General features: G+C 33.6%; 1 protein-coding gene across 1 annotated transcript; it reads left to right on the forward strand.

Annotated features, from left to right (window-relative positions):
• Positions 1-13,112: 13,112 nt before the first annotated feature.
• LOC141533467 (uncharacterized) lies at positions 13,113-14,566 on the forward strand. Its single transcript, XM_074252363.1, has 4 exons — positions 13,113-13,416; positions 13,593-13,997; positions 14,073-14,222; positions 14,297-14,566. The coding sequence occupies exons 1-4, from the start codon at positions 13,113-13,115 to the stop codon at positions 14,458-14,460; spliced, it is 1,023 nt and encodes a 340-aa protein (XP_074108464.1). The 3' UTR covers positions 14,461-14,566.
• The last annotated feature ends 4,033 nt before the right edge of the window (positions 14,567-18,599 follow it).

Here is an 18,599-nt window from a genome sequence, read left to right on the forward strand (position 1 = left end):
ATTAGTGTAATTCGAAAGTTAAATTTTTGAACGGTTCCGATCTGGGAGCCGTCGACTACATAAGTTTGTTTCTATGGGTGTGGGAGGCGTGGAAATAGCCTTGATCGTTTGGAAATGACCTGCTAAACACGATTATGATATTTAATTGGTGTAATTCAAAAGTTAAATTTTTGAACGTTTCCGATCTGGGAGCCGTCGACTACATAAGTTTGTTTCTATGGGTGTGGGAGGCGTGGAAATAGCCTTGATCGTTTGGAAATGACCTGCTAAACACGATTATGATATTTAATTGGTGTAATTCAAAAGTTAAATTTTTGAACGTTTCCGATCTGGGAGCCGTCGACTACATAAGTTTGTTTCTATGGGTGTGGGAGGCGTGGAAATAGCCTTGATCGTTTGGAAATGACCTGCTAAACACGATTATGATTTATTCATTGGTGTAATTCGAAAGTTAAATTTTTGAACGTTTCCGTGCTGGAAATAGTCGATTACATAACCTAGCTATTATTACAATTGGAAGGTTGCAAATAGTGTAGATCGCTTGGAAATGAGCTGCTAAACACGATTATGATATTTAATTGGTGTAATTCGAAAGTTAAATTTTTGAACGTTTCCGTTCTGGAAACAGTCGAGTACATAACATGGCTATTATTACATTTGGAAGGTTGGAAATAGCCTTGATCGTTTGGAAATGACCTGCTAAACATGATTATGATATTTAATAGCTGTAATTCGAAAGTTAAATTTTTGAACGTTTCCGCGTAGGAAAAAGTCGATTACATAACATAGCTATTATTACAAGTGGAAGGTTACAAATAGTGTAGATCGCTTGGAAATGACCTGCTAAACACGATTATGATATTTAATTAGTGTAATTCGAAAGTTAAATTTTTGAACGGTTCCGATCTGGGAGCCGTCGACTACATAAGTTTGTTTCTATGGGTGTGGGAGGCGTGGAAATAGCCTTGATCGTTTGGAAATGACCTGCTAAACACGATTATGATATTTAATTGGTGTAATTCAAAAGTTAAATTTTTGAACGTTTCCGCGTAGGAAAAAGTCGATTACATAACTTTGTTTATAAGCGTCTTGAAGGCGTCGAAATAGCCGTGATCGCTTGTCAATGACCTGCTAATCACGATTATGATGATGAATTCGAGAAAATCGAAAGTTAAATTTTTGAAGGTTTCCGTGCTGGAAACAGTGGATTACATAATGTGTGGATTACAAATTACATGCTAATCACGATTATGATATTTAATTGGTGTAATTCGAAAGTTAAATTTTTGAACGTTTCGCGCGTAGGAAAAAGTCGATTACATAACTTTGTTTATAAGCGTCTTGAAGGCGTCGAAATAGCCGTGATCGCTTGTCAATGACCTGCTAATCACGATTATGATGATGAATTCGAGAAAATCGAAAGTTAAATTTTTGAAGGTTTCCGTGCTGGAAACAGTGGATTACATAACATAGCTATTATGGGAATTGGAAGGTTGGAAATAGTGTAGATCGCTTGGAAATGACCTGCTAAACACGATTATGATATTTAATTGGTGTAATTCGAAAGTTAAATTTTTGAACGTTTCCGTGCTGGAAACAGTCGATTACAAAACATAGCTATTATTACAATTGGAAGGTTACAAATAGTGTAGATCGCTTGGAAATGACCTGCTAAACACGATTATGATATTTAATTGGTGTAATTCGAAAGTTAAATTTTTGAACGTTTCCGTGTTGGAAACAGTCGATTACATAACATAGCTATTATTACAATTGGAAGGTTGCAAATAGTGTAGATCGCTTAGAAATGACCTGCTAAACACGATTATGATATTTAATTGGTGTAATTCGAAAGTTAAATTTTTGAACGTATCCGTTCCGGAAACAGACGATTACATAACATGGCTATTATGACATTTGGAAGGTTGGACATAGTGTAGATCGCTTGGAAATGACCTGCTAAACACGATTATGATATTTAATTGGTGTAATTCGAAAGTTAAATTTTTGAACGTTTCCGTGTTGGAAACAGTCGATTACATAACATAGCTATTATTACAATTGGAAGGTTGCAAATAGTGTAGATCGCTTAGAAATGACCTGCTAAACACGATTATGATATTTAATTGGTGTAATTCGAGAGTTAAATATTTGAACGTTTCCGTGATGGAAACAGTCGATTACATAACATAGCTATTATTACAATTGGAAGGTTACAAATAGTGTAGATCGCTTGGAAATGACCTCCTAAACACGATTATGATATTTAATTGGTGTAATTCGAAAGTTAAATTTTTGAACGTTTCCGCGTAGGAAAAAGTCGATTACATAACTTTGTTTATATGCGTCTTGAAGGCGTCGAAGTAGCCGTGATCGCTTGTCAATGACCTGCTAATCACGATTATGATGATGAATTCGAGAAAATCGAAAGTTAAATTTTTGAAGGTTTCCGTGTTGGAAACAGTCGATTACATGACATAGCTATTATTACAATTGGAAGGTTGCAAATAGTGTAGATCGCTTAGAAATGACCTGCTAAACACGATTATGATATTTAATTGGTGTAATTCGAAAGTTAAATTTTTGAACGTTTCCGTTCTGGAAACAGTCGAGAACATAACATGGCTATTATTACATTTGGAATGTTGGAAATAGCCTTGATCGTTTGGAAATGACCTGCTGAACACGATTATGATATTTAATTGGTGTAATTCGAAAGTTAAATTTTTGAACGTTTCCGCGTAGGAAAAAGTCGATTACATAACTTTGTTTATAAGCGTCTTGAAGGCGTCGAAATAGCCGTGATCGCTTGTCAATGACCTGCTAATCACGATTATGATGATGAATTCGAGAAAATCGAAAGTTAAATTTTTGAAGGTTTCCGTGCTGGAAACAGTGGATTACATAACATAGCTATTATGGGAAATGGAAGGTTGCAAATAGTGTAGATCGCTTGGAAATGAGCTGCTAAACACGATTATGATATTTAATTGGTGTAATTCGAAAGTTAAATTTTTGAACGTTTCCGTGTTGGAAACAGTCGATTACATAACATAGCTATTACACTAGTCACAAAAATTAAGGGATATAAAAAAAATTCCAAATTTTTTGGTGATTTTCAGCGAGCTGTAACTCCGAGGAAAATGATCGCACAGAAAAAAAAAAAAAAGCAAATTGTAGCTCCAAGTGTCTAGTTTTTAGATATGACCATGAAAATTTTTGTCATCGTCAGGTCTGGAGAAATCCTAAGAAAACTACTGAAAAAAATTTTTCGAAATTTTTTTCGTCTTAAAAAAGGTCTACGGGCTTCAAAAAAATTTTTCGATTGTTTCGTTTAAAAGCTCTTTTAGTAAATTTAATACCCTTTAATTTGACGTAATCAAAAAGCCTGTACGATAATTTGCCGCGGAGTTATCGTCAATCAAAGCAAAAAAGTTTTTTTGACTTTGGAAATCAATAACTCTGGAAATAATGACCGTATAGGAAATCGAAGGAGGGTTTTGAAAACTACACAATATTCTCTATAAGAAAACGTAAACCGCTTTTGAAGAAAAAATTTTTTTGAATTGAAAACTCGGACTGAAAAAAGACAAAAATTCGCATAATTAAGGATATTTGGATAACTTGGTATAACTTTGGATAAAATGGATGAACGAAGGATATCGTTGGTAATTTTTAACTTCAAAGTGTCCCCTAAAATCCCTAAGAAATTCAAAGCGCTGCGATTTTTTGTTCATAGTGCGCAGAAGCTTCAAATTCTGTGTTTTCGCAAAAATCACCATTATGAGCAATTTTGTGATTTTTATTCATTTTTCCATTGAAAAAATTTTTTTCAAAATTCTTTATTTTTTCGATCAAAGAGATTGATTTTTCAAGAAATTTGAAAAAAAAAAATTTCAATTTTTTCGAAAATTTTTTCGAAATTTTCTCAATTTTTTCGACTGTTGTTTTACCGCCGGCATTAGCGTTACTCAAAGCGTACCACGTGGAGGTTGCTCGGTCGGATTTACGCTTCTCACACACACACACACACACGTGTTCGTGTGTGTGTGTGTGTGTGTCTTTGTCTGCAAGTTTGTCTGTTTGCAGCTGCCGAATGACCTCTGTACGCACGGCAGTAACTGCTCAGTACCGTGTATTGCCACCTCTGTTCCGAATCACAGCTCGTAAACGCTCTTGCATGTTGATGCATCGTCGAATATCACGTTGCGAAATTCCTTGCCAACAACGTAACAACGCTTGAGTCAACTGATGAAGATTGTGCAGTTGCGGATAGTCTCGCCGCAATCGACGCCCAAGCATGTCCCAAACATGCTCAATTGGGTTCAAATCAGGACTCATCGCTGGATGATTAAGCGTTGTTACGTTGTTGGCGCGGAGAAAAGTTCGCGTACGAACTGCAGTGTGAGGACGAGCATTATCCTGCATCAAAATGAACCGTCTTGCCCCCATGCGTGTGCGCATAGGCAGGACGTGTGGCTCCAGAATTTCGTCGACGTACCTATCGGCAGTCAACGTCCCACGAACGATGACCAACGGGGTTCTGGTATTGAAGGACACGCCTGCCCACACCATGACTGATCCACCATTGAAAGCTGTAACTGGTCTCGTAAAACCATCCCGATCTCGTTCTCCACGACGGCGCCAAACGAGAGATCGTCTATCGCTGCCATGAAGACAAAATCGAGATTCGTCAGTCCGTAATACACTGGTCCACTGTCTACGACCCCAATGGTGATGATCATGAGCATAGGCCAATCGGGCTCGGCGATGTCGTGGAGTGAGCATAGGCACGCGATTTGCGCGTCTAGCGCGTAGTCCTTGCTCTCGAAAGCGATTTCGAACCGTCGATGCCGATATGTGTTGTTGGGGAGGACGTTGTCGACGATTGCGAAATTGATGAGCGATCGTGTGCGCATGCGCAGTAGGGTTTCGACGAGCATCTCGAATGATAGCTCGATCATCACGCTCGGTAGTGATTCGTAGTCTACCTTGACCCGGACGACGATCGTAACTTTGAGTCGCGTTAAATCGGGCATAGGCCCGACTGATAACGGACTGGCTCACTCCCATAGAAGCTGCTACTTCCACCTGACTGTAGCCCTCTTGAAGGAGGGTAACAATGCGATCCACATCTGTGGCAGCTAAATGTCGACGAGGCATATCAAAAGGTGCTTATCAAAGAAAAGCTTACATAAAATTCACGTAAGGAATTTAGGCTAAAAAGAAAACGTAAAATTCAAGTTTTGTGTGAGGAAAAGCCGAACTCCGCGGGGGTATATCAATTTGTTTTTATTGAATTTTTAAAATGAGATTTAAAACTAAGGCAGTTGTAGCGGACAGAAAAAATTGAGTTAATTTTTTTGACAATAGTGAAGCATTCTGAAGACGATAAAAAAAAAAATTAAAAAAAAATTTTTGATAAAAAAATTTCGAAAAAATTTTCGAAAAAATTGAAAATTTTTTTTTTTTTTTTTTTCAAATTTCTTGAAAAATCAATCTCTTTGATCGAAAAATAAACAATTTTGAAAAAAAAATTTTTTCAATGGAAAAATGAATAAAAATCACAAAATTGCTCATAATGGTGATTTTTGCGAAAACACAGAATTTGAAGCTTCTGGGCACTATGAACAAAAAATCGCAGCGCTTTGAATTTCTTAGGGATTTTAGGGGACACTTTGAAGTTAAAAATTACCAACGATATCCTTCGTTCATCCATTTTATCCAAAGTTATACCAAGTTATCCAAATATCCTTAATTATGCGAATTTTTGTCTTTTTTCAGTCCGAGTTTTCAATTCAAAAAAAATTTTTTCTTCAAAAGCGGTTTACGTTCTCTTATAGAGAATATTGTGTAGTTTTTAAAACCCTCCTTCGATTTCCTATACGGTCATTATTTCCAGAGTTATTGATTTCCAAAGTCAAAAAAACTTTTTGCTTTGATTGACGATAACTCCGCGGCAAATTATCGTACAGGCTTTTGATTACGTCAAATTAAAGGGTATTAAATTTACTAAAAGAGATTTTAAACGAAACAATCGAAAAAATTTTTTTGAAGCCCGTAGACCTTTTTTAAGACGAAAAAAAATTTCGAAAAATTTTTTTTCAGTAGTTTTCTTAGGATTTCTCCAGACCTGACGATGACAAAAAATTTTCATGATCATATCTAAAAACTAGACACTTGGAGCTACAATTTGCTTTTTTTTTTTTTTCTGTGTGATCATTTTCCTCGGAGTTACAGCTCGCTGAAAATCACCAAAAAATTTGGAATTTTTTTTATATCCCTTAATTTTTGTGACTAGTGTATGATAAAAAATGGAGTCAAGTTTCTGGATCAAATGAGCAACAAATAACTCAAAATACATTATTGAATGATAATATTAATAATAATATTAAAAATAACAAAGAATCAACGAATAATCACCAAAAAATTAAAAAAGTTTCTAAATGTACTGTGACGGCAACTTCAATAAAAAAAAGTAAAAAGGTCATAACTGTTAGTGAAAAAAGGAAAAAACTCTCAGTATTATGCTCCAAACTGACGAACATTTTGAGCTTGTCATGTGGTGAAAAATTTGAACAGCATGTGAAAACTTTAGAAACACTGATTCATTATTATTCTCAGGGAATTGATTTTAAAATTGTAGCAAATGAAGCGACCAACACTTTGGAGGACAGCTTAAATAATTTATCAATTAATGAACAGTCCAATCCAGTCCAAATCATTCATTAGATAATGCTTCAAATCTATCGGATCCTGAGCTCTTGTGTAATATGACACTACCGTCTAAGATTAAACTAACCGGACGTCCTAGTGGATTCTCAAAAACAACAAGTTGTTACCCAAAAAGGAAGTAAATCATTATCGCATTATTCATCGCCATATATTGTCTAATTTTTAGCAGCTGTAAGGAGAAATATCCTGAAGATTCCTTCGATATTAATACATTTTGATAAAATTTGGTAAATTTCAATGTCACTTTTAAATCCTAATACCACAAGCTTCGACAATTCGAAGAAAATTTTATTAGCTTGAGCTTCACGAATTTTTAAATTTATTAGTTTTTTTTAGGTGTGAATGCAATTTCTTCAACTTTCTAGCAGGAAGCACTGAGGCTTTCTTGTCAGGAAGATCTTTTTTTTGAACATATAATATTTTAAATTTAGAAGCAATAGCACTAACTATTATTTTTATATTTTATGATCATATCTCGAGATATTATAAGTGATAAGTTTATTCCAATTCAAAATAAAAGAACAATTATTTATTTTACTTGCTAAATCTACTGTTTTTATTTATTTTGTATAGTTTTAATTTTAATCTTGTAAAATTTTTACAGACCCTTTTCTGTTGGCTACTATTGTTATAATCTTTATTGTTCAATCATATACAGTGATAAAGACAATGGAAATATGTAATATATAATATTATTATACTAAACGTTATAATACATGGAAACTAAACGTAATATCGTTGAAATAACAATTTTAAGTTCTGAATAATCGGATAATAAAAAAAATTGTATAACTCGAATAGTCGAAATAATCTGCCAGTTAATAATGGTAATAAAAACAAAAGATAATCATAATAGTAATATTAATAATAAGGATTGTTTCTTGTTAATGGACTTCAATCCTTATGTTATTTTTGTACTTTACTAAAAACTAGCCATTAAACTTTATTTTGCTACAATGAATAATATAATATTTATTAAAACTCTTCTTATAGATATCTATGCAATATAAACCATAACTTATTATTCTTATTAATCTATCTTTTCTAAAAAAAAAAAATAACTCTGATAAACAATTTGCATTTAACGCAAGTATAATCAGAATATTTAAAAAAGTTGTAAATATAGATGATCTCAAATTATATAAGTTAGTTCATATGTAGCAAAAGTATCTTTATTCAATCTTGTTTCAACGATGTCAGTATGAGAATGTTCAATGTTTTTACATTTCAGACTTCTGTACTTGAAATAATTTAGTGTTTTTTTGATGAAAATCTTCAATAGACGATCTAATTCGTTGAATTTCGGTATCTGATTTTCCAAATTACGAAAGTGTGTATAGTTCGTTGTTATGGAATAACATTGAAGCTTCAATATTATTCGATACGTTTGAAAAGAATGTTGACTATTAATATTGTTTAATGACATAGAGCGATTTATCAGCAATAAATTGAAAATTACTTACTATGAGACTGAATTTTAAAAATCTGTAATATCACTTATAATAATATTTAAATTCTAGTATCAGTAAACGTTGTGACGTGGGAAATTTTCCCCACTAACAATTTCACATTAGATGTGTTTCTTTCTTTTTTCTTCCTTCGTTTCAAGTATTATTTAGTTAGTTGGTCAAGCTGATGGAAGGCGGAGATTCGACGCGCCTGTGTCGCCCAAGAGTTGCCGGCAAGAATGCGAAGCTCGAGGTAATAATAAGCCGAACCGCGCCAAATTATAACGTAATTTACTAGGCAAGTTACTAGGTAATTAAGAGAGTGAGAGAGAGAGAGAGAGAGTGAATGAGACACGCGACCGGGCGAACCCTCAGTTCAGTTCGCAACCAACGACCCGGGAGACCTCTGGAAGTAACAACGATCGACGAGGGAAACCCGGCATCGGAATTGACCAATGGCAGGACGGGAATCACCGGGAGCACACCAGGGCTCTCCACCTGAACACCGGAAGGAGTACTAAATTGAGTATCGACCAACCATCGACGATGGAAATTTATCCAACGACTGCTGATTGGACGCACAGCGTGGTAGCTGTGCTAGCGAAAAACGACATGCTGCTGAAAAAAAAATCCGGCAATTCTGAGCCGGCCACCGACACGATTGTTGAACCTATTAATTTTTTTTTTTTTGTTTGTCCCGCTACGAATAAATTAACCGATTGTCTTAATAAGTTTTCTACGCTAATTCAGCCGCTCCTTGGCGAATTAATTAATTGTACGAGTTTGTTTTATTTGTGAGCCGATCGAACCGAGGTTAGAACTTCTCTCGGGAGTTATTTTTTTGTCAATCGACAAAGGTCGAGAATTCAACGTACGTTTTGGTCCTTTTCCAACCCCGGAATTTCCGAGACGCCATCGCCGAGAATCTTCAGCCGCCGTCAGCCCGCCGTCACCTTCTGCCTGGAGTCACACCTTCACCGAGAAGTCTATTGAACTGGGGTAAGTGCGGTCGCAGTTATTGATATACTTGGTTGACTTCATCGAGGCCGTGTTAATTCGATTCGAATTACAATTAATTATTGATTTTATTTAATTATTGAGAAATTTGGTGTAATTGCGCACATTTGAGACGCAATTCCGTTTTGTGACGTCAGCCAGGTATTCGGTGCCAAAGATTACGTTAATCCGTTGTGAGGAATGTTGTGTGCTGTGTCAATTTAATTGACCAAGTTTTGAGATTGCATGCTGAATAAAATTGGCTCGAAGCAGGGGCCATCTGCGAGCGAAACTAGGAACCATACCTCGAGCTTTGTCCCGTATATTGCCCGCCGGGTAACAACAGTTACCGACGGTTCACTTACCCGCCCCGACGGATAATTGATCGATCGCTTGTATCATCGAACCAGTATACGACAAATCGATGCTATTGATAAATGCGAAATTGGTTGTAAGGAAAGAAATACGAAACAGTACATTTTTTTTTGTTGTTGATTTTTTTTATTTAAAAAATTTGTTATTACGAAAGAAAGGCTACGACAATTATATTTTTGTAATTTTTTGAAAACTCAAATTTATTTGTTACGAAGGAAGTGACGATAATTAACTATATTGATGAGGTCGAAATTTTTTGCTGTTAGGAAAATAAACGCGGCCTAGAACATTTTTTTTTTTTTTTGTTAATTTTTTTGAATTCGTTAATACGAAGCTGCGACATTTAATTTGTTTCGTTGAGAAATTCGAAATTTGTGGTTAAGATATGATAAGCGAAACGATTATTTTTTTTGTTTGTTAATTTTTTTATTTGTTGTGGCGATCATAAAGCGAAGTCATGTATTTTCCTTAATTCGACATTTTGATTGTTAACCGAATAAATAAGAACTCATTATTTATAAGTTCGATCGTATTCAGATTGTTTTTTTTTTTTTTTTTTTTTGTCTCAATTTTTTTATTATTATTCTATTCGACAAAACTATTCCGCATCGATTTCGGATTCGCTCTACGAACTCTAAAATCTCTTCGACGTTGACCTGCCGCCCGACGACGATCAATTGCTGTATCCGAACCGTGGAACGTCGAGTTCCTGGCGCCCAACAAGTCACGAACCAGGTAAGCCAACATTTAGGTGGAACTCCCCGGTGCTGTCGACGCCAGCCCGTGAAGAAAAACCCATTATAACGTATATTATTATAACGTATCAAACTTACATAGATCGTCAACCTTGGATGTATGTCATTTAATGTCAAGTCAGCGATTCTATTCCATCTAGGAATTTAATAAATGTTTAAGAATTCAGAAAGTTCATTTTTACCATGAAAATTATCCTTTTCATGAGTAAGTTAATTCTTACAATGAATAAACGAATGATTACTACTTTAAGCAAAATCTAATACTATGGTATCGTCGAGTTAAAATTTAAAAACAAAAAGTAGTTTGCATACTGTAAACTGTTGTAAAAAATCAGATATTTAATCATAGATAAATATTATAAGTAAAGAAAAAAGTTTATTTCGCAGCCGTGAATTTGTTTTATTAGTCATATTAATAAATTTATCTCAAATGGAATACATTCTACTCTTTTTATAACAAAAAATTTATCACTTTCTGCCCAAAAATAACAAATTCTTCTACAGAAAATAATAAAAATGTGGTAAATAATTTACCACAACAAGATATTGAGAAAAAATATCCTAAAGGCCACCCCTACAACTTCCCGCTAATTCCATATCGGAGCGCTTAAAATTGCACTTGTGACGTTTTTGAGCTCTTCGAGCTCAAAAATATAATTTGTGTTATTTTGAGCTCTCCAAGCTCAAACAGTTAGCTTTTCTAAGCTTTTGAGCTCTTCGAGCTCAAGTCTGATAGGAGTTTAATAAAACACGATTTTTTTAATTTTCAAACCGCAATAACTTCTGATTGAATGAACCGATTTTCACGCGGTGGGCAGTAAGGTAAAAGTCCATATTATGGAACACTGTCCTGGTTCATGAAACATTCGATAAAAATCTCAAAGATAACAAATAATTTTTAACTTATTTGGTACTTATAAAATAATATTTATGATCGTTAATTACTAATATATTGATTAAATTAATTCATTTTCAGGAATACTTTAAAATGTAGAGAAAAAAAAATATATTGAATGCCCGCGTCAAGTTGCATGAAAAAAAACCTTTTTGGAGTAAAATAGTCACGTGTGTAAAAATGCAATTATTTCAAGTTTTTGAGAAATATATCAATGATTAAAAAATACTTGAAACATCTCAACTAAAAGTTGAGCTTATTATCTTCCTATTGATAATGAATTTTAGGTAGTTTAATAAAGTATTTACTTTTATTTCATAATAGGTACAAAAATTCTTTAATAGTCCGGATTTATGGAACAGTATATTCCGTGTTCCATGTCCCACGTACATTCATTTTTCAATGTGGTCCGTAATTATGAAACAGTGACTCGTGAGAGCATTATTTATTTAATTTAGTGTTAATAATTGTTAATTATTTAGAAAAAAGCAGTTTATGTCAGATAAATGTTACTTCAGTATATATTTCTATAAATTTGTATTAGGTAAGTACTTAAATTTGAAAATTCTATCAAAATTAAAAACTAACCTCTAAAATTTTTAAGTTGGATAATAAATATTGTTTAAGTTAATCAAATCAATAATTTTTCATTTCAGATAAGAATTTAAATTGCGTAAATATGGGAAAGACTACAAAAAAATGCCAAAAAAATAAATCAAGCAAAAAAAATAAAATTAAATCTGTGAATCTAAGTGTTAACAACAATTCCAAGGCTCCAAAAACGGCTGTTGTCTTTGTTAATACGTGTAAGAAGGTTTCAAAAAAATAAATCTACGCGTATAAATTATTCTCCTGATGATTTAGCTAATGCTTTGAAAGTTGTCGACACAGGTGTTTCACTGAGAAAAGCTGCTGCAGTGTACGGAGTTCCCCTAACTACACTCTCTAGAAAAAAAGGGAACCCTGAAATATCCAAACAAAAAACTGGACCAGCAACTGTTTTTTCTAATACCGAAGAACAAAAAATAGTTGACTGGATTCTTTTTAGAGCTCAGCGTGGTTTACCAGTAACTAAAACAGAGCTCTTAGATTCTATTCAACAATATGTGAAAATGTCAAAAAAAGAAACTCCATGTATTGATAGTCGGCCGAGCCGACATTGGTATGAGGGCTTTCGAAAACGATACCCTCAAATGTCAATCAGGAAACCACAACATCTGACTCATAGTAGAGCAGCAGTGACCGGTGATGATCTGAAAGATTGGTTTGATGAACAAGCTAAGTATTTAACTGAAAAAAAATTATTGAAGATTCCTTCTACGAGAATTTTCAACTGTGACGAGACTTATGTAAGTTTATGCCCTCCATCTGAAAAAGTATTGTTAGCTAAAGGATCCCGTTCTGCATATAAGGTGGTTGATTCTGATAAAGAAGGATTTACCGTATTGTTTATGTATAGTGCTAATGGTGATCGTGCACCTCCCATGATCATGTTTCCTTATAAAGAAGAAGTACCAGAGAAAATTGTCAAAAATTGTCCTGAAGGTTGGGGTGTTGGGCTCTCAGATAATGGGTGGATGACCTCTGAGTCATTCTATGAGTATATAACAAATATATTTTATCCATGGCTAGTGAAACAAGGAACTCAGTTTCCAATCGTGTTATATTTGGATAATCATTCATCACATATGACTATGCATCTGGTTACATTTTGTCGTGAAAATGGTATTGAGTTGATTGAACTTGTTCCCAACTCAACCCATATAATGCAACCACTTGACATTAGTTTTTTTTCACCCATTTAAACAGACATGGAAAAAATCTGTATCAAGATGGAAAAATTCTAAAAATGTTTCCCAAGTAAAAAAAGAAGATTTTCCATTAGTTCTAAAGTTTTCATTGGATGCTATGGTACAAGAAAAAAATGCTGTTATCAGTGGATTCAAAGCTGCAGGCTTGTATCCTTTCGATCCTTCTGCCGTTGACTATGATGTATTTGATAAAAGAAAGAAATCTAAAACAACAGTAACTAAAGAAAATGTACAAGATGAAGTAACAGAAGATGAGGAAAAACATCTATTAACCTTCGAAAACAATTTATCAAAGGATATTCTGGAAGAATTTAATACTGCTTGGTTAAATCAGACATTGCCCAGAGATCTAGAAATTAGAGGCTTGTATAAATACTGGCTTGATATCAGTGGAAAATCTGGTAAAGAAATTAATAACATCTTATTTCAATCATTATTTTTGCGGTATACATAAAAATTTTTATAAATAGCTATTTTTTTAATGAATTAATTTTTCTATGTTGATTTTTTTATAGATATTCATATTGATATTTTTATTTTAAAAATTTTTGTTATATTTTTATAACTTGATATTTAGGTTCTCATGAAAAAAGTAAACCAATTGTCAAAGAAGTGACGTTAGTAAATTTAAATTTAAACATAGTAAGACAAGAACAACCCGTAAATAATTTAATTAATGATCAAGCGTCTACTTCGAATGATAATAATAACACTGATATGAATCTTAACGATCATAGTCATTCTTTAAATGAAGAGTTTCTTCCTTTCATAACTAATCCTGAAATAGACACATCAGTATCTTCTGAAGTATTATACGAATTTATAGTAGATAATAAACCTATAGAAATTGCCTCTCAAGCTCAGTCAGGTACTGATCAAAGTGAGAATTTAAACTTATTAAATTTATCGGATGTTTTGGAACGTAACATTGGTGATGAATTAATATTTGAATCAAATGTTTTGGATGTTGATAATCAAACAGGTTTGTAAGCAAATTAAAAAACAATCCTTCATACTTGATATGGATTTAAGAATAAAAATATATTTTTTTTTTTAGATTTTCTTGACAGTACATCTGCTATTACAACTGTTTCTACTGCTGCTTGTACTACGACAACTTTTGACAAATATTCTGAGGTTCAAGATTGTCAAACATTTAGTCAATCAGTTATTGGTAAAGAAAATGACTCTATATCTGCTAATAAAAGTTAGTAAAATAATATTTAAAAATTACTGACAAGAAACTCTAACTTTAATAATAATATTTGTGATATTTTTCAGTTGAAACCGATGCTGGGAATCCTTTTGATGACGCATTTAAGATGCCAACTAATTATTTACCGAAGAAAAAAAGGATTAAACTGGAGTCATCCGGCAAATCCAAACTACCTTCTGCTGGTACATCTGATCAGTGGGTGCAATATCACTCAAAAAAAAGAAAATGATAGGAAAATAAAAGAAGAAAAGTTACAAAAAAAAAAAATTACAAGAAGAGAAGAAACTTCTAGCTGAAGAAAAGAAAAAATTACAAGATAAAATGAAAGCAATACAGCAAAAATCAAAGAAGAAACGAAATAGTTAAATTTTAAATAAATCTTGTCATTATTTTTTAATTATTCATCCAAAGATTCGAAACTGTTCTTGTCATGCTTATTTTTAAATCAATGTTTATTTATTGTTTGATAATTCGTTTTATTTTCAAATATAACTATATTAACAGTCGATAAAAATATTAAACAACATTAAATATTATGGATAAACAAATTAAAGACTAAAAAAAAAATTTTTAATCTTAATGTTTCAATTTATTTTGTGTTTCATAATTTGGGACATACCTTATGAAACACCCGTACATGCTGCTTCATACTGTTCCATAAATACGGTCATAAGTACTCACCTTTTTTTTCAATTAATTTATTATTTTCAGCTAAAACTCAGTTAAATATACAATTCCTTTTCATAGAGTGTTCCATAATATGGTCCTTTACCTTATTCGACGGAGTTGTTCAAATTCTATGATATACTTTTCAACTCAAATTGATCAGACTGGTAATTCTGATGTAATTCGAAAAGATCACTTTTTTTCGATTTCTTTTGTCAACGATAACTCACGAACGAATCAACCGATTTTGACCGGCTTGGTGGCGATCGACTTGGTGGTTTTTTTTTCTGTTAAGAGCTGATTATTTTTTGAAATCGATCGATAAAGCCGTTTAAAAGTTATTCCAAAAAAACCACATTTGAAAAAATTTTTTTTCGTAGTTTTTTTTAGATTGCTCAAAATCTACCGGTCCGAATCGGTCCAAATTGTATTCAAAATCTAAGTTTGGTCAAGTCCTTTCGAATGGCACCAACCGCGATGAAATCGATCACGCCGTTCAAAAGTTATGAGAGGTTTACACACACACACAGAGAGAGAGAGAGAGAGAGAGAGAGAGAGAGAGAGAGAGAGAGAGAGAGAGAGAGAGAGAGAGAGAGAGAGAGAGAGAGAGAGAGAGAGAGAGAGAGAGAGAGATTGATTGATTGATTGATAGTTTATTAATGCCAAGGCACAAGCCAAATGGCAATTTTAAATACAATATGATTTACAAATACAATAATAATAGAAAAATTATATAAGTACATAAACTATAATAAAGATCTAATATAAAATTTATATTAATTTTATCTGATTCAACTAGCATACTCACTAAATTATTCAATTTATAACAGCCGATAAAATAACAAAGTTGGAGAATTTAACACTTAGAATCTAACAGTAATTATCAGAGAACCTATCACTTTACAATAACAAAATTAATAATCCAAGTTCAACAAATGGTCAAAAATTTTATTTTTGAACACTTCAAGACTAGATGAGTTTACAATCTCTTCAGGCAGTTCTTCCCACAATCGTATTACACTCACTTGGAATGACCGCTCCATGAAGGTCGTAGCAAAATGCGGAAACGTGAAAAGAGAGTGTTTTTTGGCTGCTAACCTATCTGAACGTCTGACTTCGGTCTCCTCAACAAAAGCATCTCGTAGGTACTTGGGTTTACCAACTTGAAGTAGCTTAAAGAAGTAACAACTCATGAAGTACATTCTACGATATTTCACAGTAAGCCATCCCAATTCTCGTTGATAAGGTGTTATATGCTCATCTTTTCTAAGATTGAAAATGAACCTAATTGAGCAATTTATTGCACGTTGAAGTTTTAAGTCATTTTCAGATGTTGAATCTACTAATACGATGGAACAGTAATCAAGAAGTGGTAAGATGGTGGATGATACTAACAATTTCCTGACGTCAGTTGAGAAAATGTTCTTCCGAACCTTGAGAGAATGCAAGGCTGAATTAACTTTGCTAACCACTGGCTTGACATGATGATTCCAACTTAGGTTCCTGCTGATGTATAATCCCAAGCACTTGGTAGTATCAACATATGGAATTATGACACCATCTATAATAATAGGTGGCAGATCAAAGTTACTCAGTTGTTTCAGCTTGCTATTTGAACCCAAGATCATTGCTTTGGTCTTGGACAAGTTTATCTCCAAGCCATGCTTCCTTGCCCAATCCGCAACTGATTGTGCATCAATGTTGACCTGTCTGACTGCCTCTTGTAGTTGATACATAAAGAAATGTAGATAAATATATTTGTCATCAGCAAACAGACCATGGTTACAATACACTAGCCATCTGACAACAGAATTCATGACAATTAAAAACAGGATTGGACCAAGCACAGAACCTTGAGGAACACCAGATGAAGTTCTAAGGAGCTGAATTGGAGTCCCAAGATTATTCAGTATTGACTGAGAGCGATTTGATAAGTAGGAGAAAAACCAGATAATTGTTTCCATTGAAAAACCAAGCTCAAATAACGCAATCAGTATGATCTTGGGGTCAACATAGTCAAAAGCCTTACTCAAATCAAATAAGACTATTATGGTAAGTTTATTCTTGTCCATCGCCTGCCTAATATCATCAGTGAGCCTCAGTAATGCTGATTGTGTGTTGTGATGTTTCCTAAATCCAGATTGAAAAGGGTCGAGTAACTCATTATCCTCCAGATAGGTTATCACTTGATTAGCAATGATTCTTTCAAACACTTTGGCCAGATGGGATAGATTTGCAACAGGTCGGGTATCTGATGGAGATCTAGGCGGTGAAGTTTTATTCAAAGGTATAATAAAAATAACTTTCCAAATGTCAGGGAATATTCCAGTATCAAGAGATCTATTAAATAATGCAGTAAGAAACAGTGAAATTTGTGGAAGGTGATCCCGTAACCATCTTAAATCCAATCCATCAGGACTTTTTCCTTTAGACTTTGAAAGAGTAATATGCAGTGCCTTAGTAACATCTACAATGTCAATCGTGGTCCACTTGAATAAACATTTGACTTGTCTTGAATAGTCCATCGGCAGTAAATCAACAAAATTTTTACTGCAAGGTGGATGCTTTCTTACTATGTTTGCATAATACTCATTCAATTCAAGAGCATCAAAAAGTTTAGCGGTGAAGAAGGGTTAGACTTAATTAGTCCAAGATGTTTAAGCTTACTCCAAATAGATGAACCATATGAAAGATTTGAAAGAATAGTTTTTAAGTATTCTTCACGAGCATGATTCAACTCAGCTTTTAAGTTTTTTCTCTTAATTCTAAAAAGAGCAAGCAGATTTAGGTCCTGAGTTCTCCTGGCTTTTTTATAAATTTTATCACGTTCTTTGCACTTCACTTTTAATTCTTTTGTAAACCAGGGATTACTATGACGGACTATCTTCTTAGTGATTTCGGGTGCAAACAAATCCAGAGAAGATAGAACACCAGCTTTGAAGAAAATCAGCAACTCATTTGGATCCGTATTCTCTAGAACAGCATTATCAATTTTTAAAGTGTTCATCAAAGTTCTTGAAAGAGCTTGATGATCACAATTCTTTAGGTTTCTAAAGGTAATTTTCTTTGATGCTGGTTTTGAACAATTTAATTTATATTTACAAAATAAATAGTCATGGCCATCAATGAACGGAGAATCGGATTTAGCAAAAGAAACTAATTTACTATCACTGTCAAGCAGGATGACATCTAACCAAGAATCATAGTTATTTTTATGAAAAGTAGCTCCGTAAGGTACGCAGAACAGTGACGATTCAAGAATAAAATCTTTCAGGTGCCTTGCAGTGTAACTATCATCCAACAAATTACAATTTAAATCACCAGCTATGATTATATTGTTGAAATTTGGAGCGAATCTTGAAAAAATGTCAAAGAATTCGTTGAGAAATAGCCCTTTCGGTCTTCTGTAAATGCAGGATAATAAGAGATGAGATCCAGAGGATAAGGTGACATCGGCTATTAAATATTCTGGTTGATTTAAATAATCAGAAGTTGAAATTTGTAAAACCTTGACTATTAAGGACTCACGGACAAGACAGGCCACTCCACCTCCCTGGATGTAACAGCCAGTATCTGCATGTTTTAGGGTTCGATCTCTTCGAACAATATTGTAGCCATTCAGTGAAAAATACTGTTATCATGAAAGGGTTTTAACCACGTTTCAACAAGGATAATAATGTCTGGTTGAGTATCATTAATCAA

This window comes from Cotesia typhae, unplaced genomic scaffold (assembly GCF_013202065.1).
Source record: "Cotesia typhae breed Kobodo isofemale line unplaced genomic scaffold, CoteBio_Ctyphae contig_9, whole genome shotgun sequence".
NCBI lineage: Eukaryota > Metazoa > Arthropoda > Insecta > Hymenoptera > Braconidae > Cotesia > Cotesia typhae.